General features: G+C 31.3%; 1 protein-coding gene across 1 annotated transcript; it reads right to left on the reverse strand.

The window, feature by feature from the left end:
• Positions 1–1,251: 1,251 nt before the first annotated feature.
• Positions 1,252–11,802, reverse strand: LOC147064721 (uncharacterized). Its single transcript, XM_085958006.1, has 7 exons — positions 11,726–11,802; positions 10,457–11,291; positions 7,979–8,156; positions 6,205–6,699; positions 5,537–5,673; positions 4,577–4,907; positions 1,252–3,069 (listed from the first exon to the last, which is right to left on the reverse strand). Exons 2-7 carry the CDS (start codon positions 11,222–11,224, stop codon positions 1,751–1,753), a joined length of 3,228 nt encoding a protein of 1,075 aa, XP_085814132.1. The 5' UTR covers positions 11,225–11,291; positions 11,726–11,802; the 3' UTR covers positions 1,252–1,750.
• Positions 11,803–13,742: the final 1,940 nt, after the last annotated feature.

Raw genomic sequence — 13,742 nt, forward strand, 5'->3', positions numbered from 1 at the left:
TTTTGGCTAATTCGTGTAATAGTCAAGCCCGTTGCCTTATTCATGAATTAGGTAAATTATCTGCCGAGTATGTGAATTCGCCATGGTATGGAATTCTTAAACTGTCAACAGAAAAAGTCAATTTAATACGGATGTTTTTATTAGTTATAATTGGACATAATATAATATTATTATTATTAGGTTAGGTTAGGTTAGGTTTTGTAATTCAGAATTCAACTGAATGTCCATTTTGAGGTTAGCTAACAAGTGTCAACAAACTATCACAAACATACAATCGACCATTGCACGATTGATACCCAAACACGAATCAAATCGCGAAAATACCTTTTAATAAAATTCATCCGTTATCATATTAAGTTCTTGATTTTTTTGCACATAGTAAATGGATATGAACGTCATTGTAGTTATTGATTGGTATATTTTTATATTATAATCAATGACGTTTGACACATTTGGTTAGTTTGATTAATTGCAAAAAATACCACCGGAGCGCGACCATCTATTTTGACCATAGATAATATACGTAAATTTTGACCAATGCATGAGCATTATTTGACACATTTAGTTTAGTTGCAAAAAACACCACCGTAGCGCTACTATCTAATTTATCCAATGCATGAACTAGGCAGAAAAATTACTGCCAAATTCACGCACTCGGCAGATATTTTGTGTAATTCATGAATAAGGCAACGGGGTTGCATTTTTCATGATTTAGGCAAAATTTTGCCCATTTCATGTAATAGTCAATTTCGCACATTCGGCGTAACATATACATCTACATATTATATTATAGGGGAATGGAAGATTTATTGTTAAAGAAGCATTTTTGTTTTCCTTAATTTTACGGAGCAATTATAATGTGTAATGGGTATTTGATAATTTTGGCATGTGAAAATTTAAGTTAAAATAGGATTGATATATATTTTGCTGTTGCCGCACATCTTTTTTGGGCTTTTAATATATCAGTAGTTAACAATCAAAACTGGCTATGTCCCATATACCTAATAAGACCTACACATTTATAAACATAATATATTGACATAGGTATTTTCAGTGATGTGCTGTGTATTTTGTTTTTGAAACTTTATTTTTCTTTATAAAATTGTTTATGTTTTTATTCTCTCTTCTTCTCTCTTGTGAGAGTAATATTTGTTATATTGTAAATTTCATGTTAGTTGTGAATGTACTGAATTTTGAATATGTTCACAATGTTTTGTTTTCTAAATAAATAAATAAAGTAAAGTAGGTAGTGATGTGTACATATTATTATATTTCAATGTTCAGCAATTAATAAGTGTATGCATATTATAGTTTACTATTAAACTTTCTAAAATATCTGTGGAAATAAAGTAAGAGATTAGGTTTCTTTTATAACTATTAAAACTTTACAACATATTTTTAATTTAATTTGTATTTTATTTGTATAACACAAAAATATAGGGTAATAATATGACATATATGTATGCATGTTAAATACTTTTATTAATGAGCAATATAATGAACATTATATATATATAGATCAGGGATAACTAACCGTTGTATACAATTGGGTATATGCAAAAATCGCATGCCAAATCAATATATCACAACTTACCGTTTGGGAACCGCTAGAATAACACTATAAATATATTTTGACTTAGTTTGTAATATATAAATCGACACTGAATTATTATGAATGAATGTGCAGGTCACTACACTAATATTTAAATTTTAAATGAATGATTATAAACTCGCTTAAAAAACAATTAAATTACATATGGCTTGTAAAATTATCCGTCATATTAATAGTATCTTGGCCTTCCAGTGAGCTGCTTTTTGTATTAGTCCCCTCATAGCTCGTTACCAAATTTCTATATTTGCCCCCTAAATATGTATACCATATGTTTCTAGTGTTTTTGTTAATAATTATGAAGAAAACGAACAGTATCAATCCTTGCGCCGTCGCTGTAAAGCAGAATACATATGCAAAGAAAATATTGTTAGAGAAGAGACCAAACAACCACGTTACCCCATAAAGAAAAAACATTAAAAAACTAACTGAGACCTTTTTGAAAAAATATTTATTATCTCTGTGAATTGTAATCTCAGATTTTTTGAAAATGTTATACATTATCAAACTAAATAAAATTGTGTTTGCCATGACAACAGTTGCTACGGGAAGAAAAACTGTCCACCAATAACCCATATTACTCGGGTAACAAAACTCCATTTGTGTATTCCCCTGTTTAAATTGTAAGAGGTACGTGTCCGAGTCTATGAATAATAGAAGAGCAATCGGTAAAACAGGGACAAGCCATCCAATTATGCAGACTTTCAAAAGCCTATATGGGACGTGACTTGCAAATACTCTTTTAATCTTTTTGTAAGACATGAAGGCCGATAAAAACATCCACGAGAATGATGATAATAATGCATAATGCAAAATAACGCCAGTGCTAATGCAAACTGATGGATTAAATTTGGAAAAATCTATTATGGATACAACCAAAAACGTTATAATAAGCAATGCTATTGATATTGATAAATTTAGCCATACTTTGTTAGAAAATTCTGCTCGCCATGTATGTGATATCACGCCAGTGAGGCATATTATAATGAGGCCAATCAATGAAAGAATACAACCTACATATGATATACTAGACAAAGCAGTTTTATGGTATTTTTCAATTTCCGTATCAGTGTAAATAATTATTTGTGCAAAGTTACTCAGGTGGTAGCATCTGCAAGTGTCTGTGGGTTTTAATTTGTCTGGAAGTAATAGGATGCACATATTTGTTGACCAATTCCCGTGGTCAAAATCCCAATAAGCACAAGCTTTCTTTTTGTTCGATTGTTGACTGTCGAAAGGGCGAAAATGTATGTCGACATAGTCCATCTTTGTGAAACAAGTTTTGTTGTCAAGTAGTATGCTTAGCACTAGACTGTTCACCTGCCAGTCATTGTTATTTTCTTTTGGGAATGCTGAATCATCTTTGTAGACTCCAAAAGATAACTTATCACTGGTGCCGTGGCATAGATTCGAAGATACCGTAGCAGTTATTGCATCCCTAGAGTCGTCAAATGTGTCACCTGAGAAAAAATCAAACACAATAGCATATTAAATATTAATACTTTCGACCGAAGGTACTTGATGGAATTTGAATTTAAATTCTAATGGATTCAAGCTCTGTACTATTCCATTTAAGTCCATTAAATATTGTAGAGTATTATAAAATTTGACAATATGATACATATTCCACAGTTAAGTTTAAAGATCACATTTTCATGTTTAACGATCTCTGATAATAATACAACATCGACACGCGACACAACTGCTCTGTTGTAGATTCGGTAAGCACATCACAGTGGAGCACGGCACTGCACCTAGGGCCATCATATTGGAAGAGGAGTATCAAAATATAGTTCGACAAGAAAGTATCAGAATCAAATGATTTTTTCCGAAAATAATAGCAAAATATCGGTATCGACACAGAAAGAAAGTCAGTATCGAATGAAAAGTATCTAAGTATACTTTTAGACGGCACTAACTACACTCAATAGTAGCAGTATCGTGTGTCGCTGTCATAATATGTCATTGTCGCTGACTTAAAAAGGCTAGTTTTGAGGAAAATATTACACCCAATTAATCAATATCGTCCAATACACCTGTGTTCAGAAAGTTGATATTGAAGAGAAAAGTTCGATCCAAATATTGTAGTGTTACTGCCAAAAGTTTGTAAATCCCAAAAACATGTTAAAGCCATTTTAAAGTGTGTCATCTCCAAAATCAATATTTATTTTATCTAAACCTAATAAATTTAGACTTCGTTAATTGATTGGTCAGTATATTCTATTATTTCATGATAATAATAGTCCACCTTATCAAATAACTATTTATTGATAGACGGTCATTCTTTTCAACCTTTGAGAGTCAAGGATTTTACAAATATTGATAATTCACTGCGCATTCATATTGGAATCAAATCATCGAAAGTCATATATCGCTGTGGTTTATTTCAGTTATTTCCGTAAAAGTTAGATCATGCATCGTATAATGATTCAATTTATCTACTATAATGAAACTCACAATTATTATGTGTGTCTTCCAGAGATGGAGAAATGCGTTGAAAATTAGTAGTTATTTCATTAAAACCCTAATTTGTGAGTACAGATCCCTAGTTACGAAATTTTGGTATACTTAATATCTTTTGAATCTGAACGCTATATTTTGTTACCGGTTTTTATATAAGAATACCGTATTGGTCTTACAAGACATTTACTGTGCAGATATTCGTTAAAGGTTCAAAAATTGAACCCAAAGATATCGGTAATCATCGACTAACAAAATTTTCCCTGACCATATTATATTGAATAATCAGCAGTTACAAATTTTTATCAATAATATGGCCAGGTACTTTAAAAAGTAACTTCTCACTTAGACATAGATATTTACATATTATTGATCATTAATCCCAAAATACCTAAAATTTCGACTTACCGTCTTTTGACACTAACCCACGATATATGGTCATTTGTCAAAAAGTACATTAAACACAGTCACGAATAAGAAAAATCATAATAAATCGACACATACTACCTTCTGTTATTGGTTGTATGGTATCATTATCGAAGCCTCCTTCTCCAATCTCTTTAACTCGTATCCCAATTACAGGACGTGGCGCTCTCCTATTGGCAACCAATACAACTATGTTCGAATTTATTATTTTTAAGAATGTATCATTTTCAGGCATCTTATACGAATCCAATAGATGATCAAAAGTTTTTGCTGCATTCTGTGGAATGTATCCCTGCTTAAGACTCAGAATACTATTAAAGTCGTCAGCAGATGAACTTAAAGCTTCAAATCCTACTGGTGATTTTAAAGTTGTATTCATCCTGTCTATAATTGTCTGTACCTGTGGAAGAATCTGAAATAGAAATCAATTATTCAACTTAATAATGGATTCGCTATTTCCTTCATTAATGATCTATTTTTCTACAATTTCATAATATCTTATACATTTGTCTCGATTTATCTGTAACGCATGAGATAAAACATATCAAAATGTGTTAGAAAGAATGAGATTATGATACGTAAACGACAATTCTAAATTTGAAAAAAAAACTGACAATGAATTGTTTATTTTAATCGGGTCGGGGTAAAGAGAACAAATCATTAAATATTTATTAATTTGATACCAGCAATAATAGTCTTTAAAAGAGCTCCATTTTTTCTATTTAACAAATAATGCTAAAATAATGTCAGATCAAAATATTTTTTATTTTAAAATGTGAATTATCAGATAATTTGATTTGAAAAGCGTGATCTGTCGGCAATTGAAAACACTAATTTCAATGCAGACATAATAAGCAAAAAGACAGTACACTCACATTCCATTGATGTGTTAATGCAATGTTACGTCTGCTTGTTTATCTTTGATATTTCCTAAAAGCGAGATACCCCCCGGACAGTAAATATGGTTAATTTGGTACCTAATGGAAAACATGATAATATTTTCATAATCATTACAATTGCAATAGTTAAGTAGGTACTTACTGCAGGTATTGAATGATATAATTTACCCTCATCAGTGGTAGTAGAGTAGTATTCTGGTGTAGTAATATGCTGAATATTTTTCCAAAATGCTCCAACATTATAATCTCCATCACATGTTGCTGCCGAAAAAGATTTTCCTATATAAAAATAACAAAAATATTTAAAACCATATATTTAATATTTTAATGAGGTTAGGGAGTTGAGAAGTTTTAATTAGCGTACTTTCAGAATATTCTAAATAATCTTATACAATAATATTATATAACTCATTTTAACCATAACGTTACTAAAACCGTTTTAGCTAAGAACCTCACACAGGAAGGTGGGGTGACTCTACTTGACAGGCATAGCTTCAAGATTGTAAGACGCCCGATAACTCTAGAATCGATGCCTAAACTGACATGGTTAGGCTTTGTATAGATAGGTAAACGAAAGAAGCATAGGAAGTTTGCGGCAGGTAGAGAAGAGTTGAGACATTTGCTGTACGTGACTTGAAACAGTTGTGTTTCAGATGACACATTTTTAAATAAGTAACTGTTTTACGAATATTTTTAGTTATTTTTTTGGAGTTCAGCAAGTTATGTTATGGCCGCTAAATCAATTTTTTGTTTTTTTACTCGTAAGTGAAAAATTTAAATTAATTTAATACTTAAACATAAAACACTCACCTATATCTGTTTGTGGAATACCGTTCAATGATTCGCAGTACTGAAGGTTTCGTTCGTATATGATGGAGTACTCATCTGGAATAGTTGATGTTGGAGGACTTGAATGTATCAGGACCGAATTGTTTAAATACATTCTCTTATATCTTGCAGATGGAAAATGTTTTTTTATAACGTGTTGAATTTTTTCTTTTCCCACTTCTTTGGAAAATTGCAGCAAATATGCTTTATCACCGTCCAGTTGATTTTCATTTGGTAAAAATAAAATTTTATTTGACTCGGGAGCTTTGTAGGAAACACTGTTGAGTCTCAGACACCAATAATATCCATTGTCTGTCCCCTCTACAAACAATTGATTTCCATCTTGAGTGGTTTCCACCATTTTTGTGGTAACTGTAGTTGGGTAATATGTTTTTGAATCTGTAAAGCATGCTATTTCAGATTCCTTTGAACTATATTTCTCTTCTAGTTTTAATATCAGGACTTTTTTATGGTTAGCTAAAAAAAATATTTGATAATATTATGTAGATATTTAAAACATATATTATATTCGTAATGTACAGTCCCAGCATGTTTTATCTGTATATTAGTCTGTAAATTTAGTACAAAATCATAATTAAATAGGGAACCATACGATAAATATTGACATCGATACTTATATTTTTTTTTTCAATTACAATACTACATATAATTATAATAATAAAGGAAAAATACCAAATCCGAATGCTTGTGATTGAAAAATGACCAGAGATTACGATTTATACATTATTCATTGGTCAAATTAAACAATACACAGGTGTAATGACTATATTATTTTTAACAGACATATATAACTACATGTGAAGAGATTTTCAAAAATGGTTCCCGAATGACCTGCACCACTCAGAATTGTTCGATCAATGTTCTCATCCTCTCACAAAAGTAGCTATCGAATACTAATCATAAATATTATATTATTTTTAACCATATATTATTCTATATACCTACAGTACTATGGGTAAACACATTTTACTAAAAAAAAAGGGTTTTCAGTGCATAAAATGCGAATATCAACTGAGCAAATAGAAAAAGATTAAACATTAAAATCGATCCCAATTGTAATTCTAAAACGAAATGACTTCTTTGTATTCCCGCTTCTTATTCATGAATATAATATAACAAAACGTGAAACAATCTTGCTAGATTTTGATTCAAGAATTTGTGATTTTGTTATAATTAACAAAAGAAAAATCCAGATTCACATAACTATGTCGTTACAAATGGAATGAGGACACGGAATCATTGTCTACACAAAAAAATACATATATATAGGTATTATACAATATGTATATCCTGTTTAACCCTAGAACACTCCATGTGACCCAATAACAGTAGTGTAATGAAACAGTGCCGTAGTTAGTAATATAAGTCAAACAATCCCAAACACCCAGGATTTGAGAACATCGCAAAAATATATTGTGACTTCAGCGGGAATCGAGCCCGGAGCTCCCGGATGAAAGGCCTGCGCCATACACACTGGACTACGAGGTATTATTATTGATATATTCATACCCCAGAAGATGTCATACCTCCTAAAATGCTATCTTGGACCATCAGGGGTGCGGGCATCAGATTGGGAAGCCGTCGTTTAAAATGTTATGTTTAGCATTCTAAAAGTGGGTGAGTAAGAGTTATTCTGTGACAAAGTTACAACTTGTTTTTTGCTAGGGTGGTTAATGAAAAATACATGATGAAATATATACACTAATAGAATTTATTTAGAAATGTTTTCACGCACCTTTGCCGTAGCTAAACCCGTTTTCCACATGAAGGCGCATTGTTATATTCGGAAACTCTGGAGTGTATTCGCAGAGGAAATGTGTAAACTTATATAAAGCTTCGCCCACCGTGAACGCGAGTCCGTTGATACTCACGCTGGAAAATTCATTGAGATCATTCCAGTTGCCGTTTGGAATCTAAAAATAATTATACCTCAAAATCAATTTTTATAATAAAATGATATGAAGGGGTACATATCAAGAGGTTTATTTTTACTTTCATTAAAACTACAGAATATTGAATATTAGGTACTTATTTTTTTTTACACAATCCATATAAAGACATTTATGGAAGTAACAGATACATAATTAAAGTTTATCTTATAATGAATCATCAGAATGTTACAGGTACATTTTCTATCATTAGGGATGATGTCACTTAGTTTATAGACCAAGGTTATGAATTAATATTAAAATATTGGTGGGTACGTGCACTTTGGTTTCTCAGTTATCGAGACTCGCCTCGCCGGCGAATAAGGGTTCGTCGGCCACGACCTTTCTCTTTAAGTCACACAGGCGTGGAATAACAGTATTTTTCCGCTAAGCTTAATTTCGTAAAATTATTTATTTTCTTCTCAGGCAAAGATCTACCTACTTATTAAGCGTTCTAACGATTGTCTCGTTTCAAAGGCAAATATTATTACATTCTAAACATTTTTCATCCTAATTCTGTCATTTCGCAGGTTTGTTGTTATTGTTTTTCATATAATAAAAATATTTTTTGAAAATATTTTTATAAAATCTATCTTTATCACTTGACATATCAGTTTACTGATGACTCATGCAAATTAACTTTTGTATTTAAGGCTCGGGGTATTCCAACCTTTATCTTTAGGTATAAACCTGAATTATAATTTCAAAATAATAATGTGTTCACAAATAATACCAGAATTTGAGATAACACTTCAGCTTAATTAGTATTGTAGTTGTAGGAGTTTTTTTAATTGGTCAAGCACATTGTCCGGTATGCGATGGACGCAGGTTTATGTACCGCTAGCGTATTGCCAAGTTGGCAAAATTTGTATCATGTATAATCTCAAAGCGCGTATATGATATTTAATTCGCATGAATAATGGTCAGGTCAGTAGGCTTAGGGCCGTATATATGAGATTCTTTATAAGCTATTTAACCGATGTTCCACCATATAGCGTATAGCACTGTTTGTGACGTAAGCAATCTGACGTCACACGTCAATCAAAATGGCTGCTTCATGTCACTTTTAAATGTAATTTTAATAATGCATTAATTACAACAAACTTTTGCTTGAGGCCCCCGTTCATTTTGTAGACTCTGTAAAACATTTTCGAACTTTAAAAATAGTTCCTAGTCATGCTGTTTACAAAATACGTATAATTTTGATCCATAGACTATAATCTAGATAATAGGTAACTGATACAATGCCTCGTATTTCGCTTACAAAATGCAGTATTTATCATGGAGAGATAAGATGGATTTACGTAAGATTACGATAAAATTCCTCCGCTAAACGACCCCAAAGATAGGTACCTACTGCTGTATCTGACATTAAAATATGCAATCGGAAGCATTCTGCATTCTTCAAAATATTATGGTACCTACCTACCTAGTTAATTATTGTAAGATAAGTGTAATAAACAAGGAACAAATCTCAAATATACTGGTAATATAAATTGTGTCATACGGTGATTGGTATAAATGATAATATTATACAGAGATCATTACATATTATTATCTTAATCCATTTTCATTTCTGTCATTTATTCTTATTCTGTTTTGACATCTCTTAATAGAAGTGATTGAAGTGAAGTTAATCATAATATGTATGTATTGCAACCAAATGGAAATGTTTACTGACAATACTTTATCATTTCGTACAGTAGAATTATTATAAAATAAATGTGATAAAATAACTGATAAATTATTTAAAGTTCATAATAATTATTCTAGTATAATTAATAAATTTATATGGTACCGTTCGCACACTTTCAGACACTTTAACAATTTCAAAATTTTAAATTAATGGTCGGGGAATGAAATTTTGTAAGTTTTCAATTATTTGGACGCCATGGCACATTATGACGCCACATCGTGACGTCGCTAACCAACAGATTACATTTGCACTCACATGCATACAAATGAACAGTATCTATAATATAGCCTATATAGTATTTGGGAATCTCATGCATACGACCCTTAGGCCTAAGGGGATAGAGTAGTCACCCGAACAATGAAAAGATTTTCGGTTCGTTTCTCACTTGACCTATTTTTTAATCTAGGTTTTTTTTCAAATATGTGTGTTTTCCGAGGTATTTCAAAATTGTGTATTTTCGATAAGAAGCCTTAATAAAATTTATTAAAACGTCTCGACATATTTAATGTGTTGTAGTTGAGAGGAGTTTAGATGTGTGACTTATCATATTATAATTTAGTGAGCGAGGGTTTTGAAAATGTTAATTTACCTTGCTGTAATTACCATACGGGATAAGCTGCCAGCGGGGTCCATCTGTGCCACCTTTGATGCCAATTGGATACTCAATGAAGCTCGTTCGGCCATTTTTTAAATCTGGGTATTGCGAGTAAATATATCCATGTTGCAGAAGATATCCCGATTCCTCAGTGCATAAAGAGTTAACTTTTTTTGAAGTCTTTGAACCACTTTCTATATTATTTTTTGTAATATCTTTTAAGCATGCTATCATTGGTGATTTAAATAACAGAGATGCAGAAGGACATATATGAGATGGTCCACTTTTATCGATTGATCCTGAAGTAATACACACACTACTATATTTCTCGTTACATCCTGCAGCATGGAAGCGGCCTGATGTTATGTTGACAACAGCACACATGTTAGACCCATTAATAGGATCTGTCTCCAAAACTTCTACTGGTTGCCCAATATTTGTGTCTCCGATATACCAGTTAATAAATGGACCGTTTTCATAAAGTCTTATATAGTCAGTCCAATATAATACATTTTTATCAACATGAAAATATCCCAGTGATAAGGAAGTGTACAAAGGTTTCCAGCGGTTTCCTGCGCACTCATTGTGTTTATCAAAAAATGTCGACGGACCTTTTATTTTTATACAAGAATGTGAATCTCGATTATATTTATCAAATTTAAAAGGGCATTTATAATATTTAGCATCGTTTTGACCTTCGCAACTATCATTCAAACTATAGAGAACTAGTAAAGTCAAATACAATCTTATTAAAAAATGCATGATACAATTGTTTTTGAAGTGGCATGAAAATAGGTCTAGATTTCTTATATTTCATTTCACATTGCACCTGAAATATAAAATTTACAAAATATGAATATTTACATAATTATTATATTATCAAGACGTCAAATACGGAATAAAAAATGTTGTAATTTTCCCAAGAATTACTAGTCGATTACAAACTACAGTACATAATTTATTTGTCTATAATGTATTAAATATTATGAAAATTGAATTGAAATTATCTAGGCTAAGCTCGCAAAGATACGCCAAATTCGACCTTTATACAGCATTCCGGCCCACAAGTTGTTGGATTATGTATATTTTTTTTATATCACCAATTGTAACTCGATCAAAAATCACTTCCATTGTCATTAATTTAATCGTAAAATTAAATTTAGGCGATAACGAGACAAGTCTTCACTAAAAATAACATACAACTAATTTATAAGTCATAACAACACTCATAACGTCATAACTTATAATATAACATATTATTACATTATATTTAATGGTATGCATTCCGATTACCGCAAAAATGACTGTTGACTGTTGACTGTATAAGGATAATTAATTGTGTTGGTTGTGTATACTTACTGTACATTCGTAAATAATAATAATGTTAATAATATTTCCAACAGTGATTCGCAACCAGGGTTTCGCAAGAAGTAGATATAACTTGCTACCTACTTTTAAAAATAACGTGAAGCTAGTCGGAATATTCGAATGGCAAGTCATGTCATACATGAATGAAAAAGCAACTTCTTCACATGTGTTGGTTCGATATTTAGGTATTATACTGCGCCCCATGTCGGGTGAAATTTGTTGTTTCCGACACGAATTGTTTTTTCAAAATAAAATGTCGCGTTCGAACAGCCGTTTGTGGAAGTACATTAAATTAAACGTCTTTTTTTTAATACGAACAAAATTACACCGACATATTTGACGTGTTGCAGTCGGAGTTTAGATGTGCGACTCGGTAAGGGTAGACTGGCATCGAATCGTATAGATTTCATTATTTCGAAATGATAACATTGTAGTCAACAGTTATTAAATAATATTCAAAACAAATACCATACATTTTTGTTCAAAAATAATTTTAAAATGTGCTACTGAATTTATTCTGCAATGAAATTATTATTATTAATTTATAAATATTAGTAGTGATATACCTAGGAAAGAAACATTTTAATTCACTTATTTTGGGAATCAATATATGGGTCATAATATGAGAGAATATACGAACGCAGATATTTATGTCCATCCTTGATGCACCTACACTAAATCCTACTTTATCACTAATTTAAAATGTGAAAATTTAGAATGTTTTACCCTGGAAAGAATACTTCGGATAAGGATATTTCCAAGATTCTTGAAAATAAAAAAAAAGTTGTGAATCACTGATTTATATGAATGATTCACTTCCCTTATGCGTAAAAATTATCACGTTATCATCTGCTAGCATTTTTTGATTTGCTTAAATACCGAAACAAATAAATTTTGCTCAAATATCGACATTATTATATAAATATACATACTTAATTCTCGGCCCTAAAATCCAATTTGGATCTTAATTTTAAGTTCGGTAATGTATAATAACGTATAAGTAATATTGTTATACAGTATACACAGTAATTGACTAACACAAAGTTTTATAGAAAACATTACTAAATCGTTTATACTTAGTTATAGGTAATGCAGTACAGAATTTCGGTAACTGGGCGGGTAATAAATATTTATTTTATATTTATTGTTTTTTTTTCTTTATTGGATTTGATTTATTTCTTCTTTAGCACTTTATCCCGAGGTGGATCTTGGCCGCCTTAAGAAGACCCATCCAATCTACCCGGTCCTTGGCTCTCTTTCTCCAGTAGACGACTCGGAAATTTCTTTACGGGCCATCAAGACACCGAAGACATGGTCTTCCCATACTCCATTTTCTTTTCTTTCTAGACTGTTGAACATGAGGCACTATGTGGCCGGGCCATCTTAGAAGTTGACTGTTGGTAAATCTTAAGCCGTCATATTCATCAATGATCTCGTACATAGGGCCGTCAAAAATATCGGTACTTTGATATATCCAGCATATCAACTCGATGACACCCCTAGGCAAAGTTCCGCCCTTAACGGCCCACATGCTCGTCGTAGGTCAAAATTGAGTTTTTATTGTATTTTCAAACCATGATCCTGGACACTCCTTAAACGTTGTAGATAATCTATTTATACAATTTTGAAGCCTTATTATCCCTTATATTTATTTTAAACATTTGATGACTGCATAAAGTATTTTTGTTACATAAAATAGTATTCTTTTAAACCTCTCGCTCTAATGTTTTAGAATATAGTCATATTTCGGTACATAACTGTGCAGTAGTGTTAAGATTTTTTACGTTTATTAATTTTTAAACGCATTTATAAAACCATTAGTATAATTTATTACGAGATAATATATAGATTAGATTAGATAATAGATAGATGCCTAATTCTTGTCAAATTTGGGATCACAGAGATTATCAAT

Source organism: Rhyacophila brunnea, unplaced genomic scaffold (genome assembly GCF_057557595.1).
Source record: "Rhyacophila brunnea isolate RB1 unplaced genomic scaffold, BYU_Rbru_1.0 scaffold_7, whole genome shotgun sequence".
NCBI lineage: Eukaryota > Metazoa > Arthropoda > Insecta > Trichoptera > Rhyacophilidae > Rhyacophila > Rhyacophila brunnea.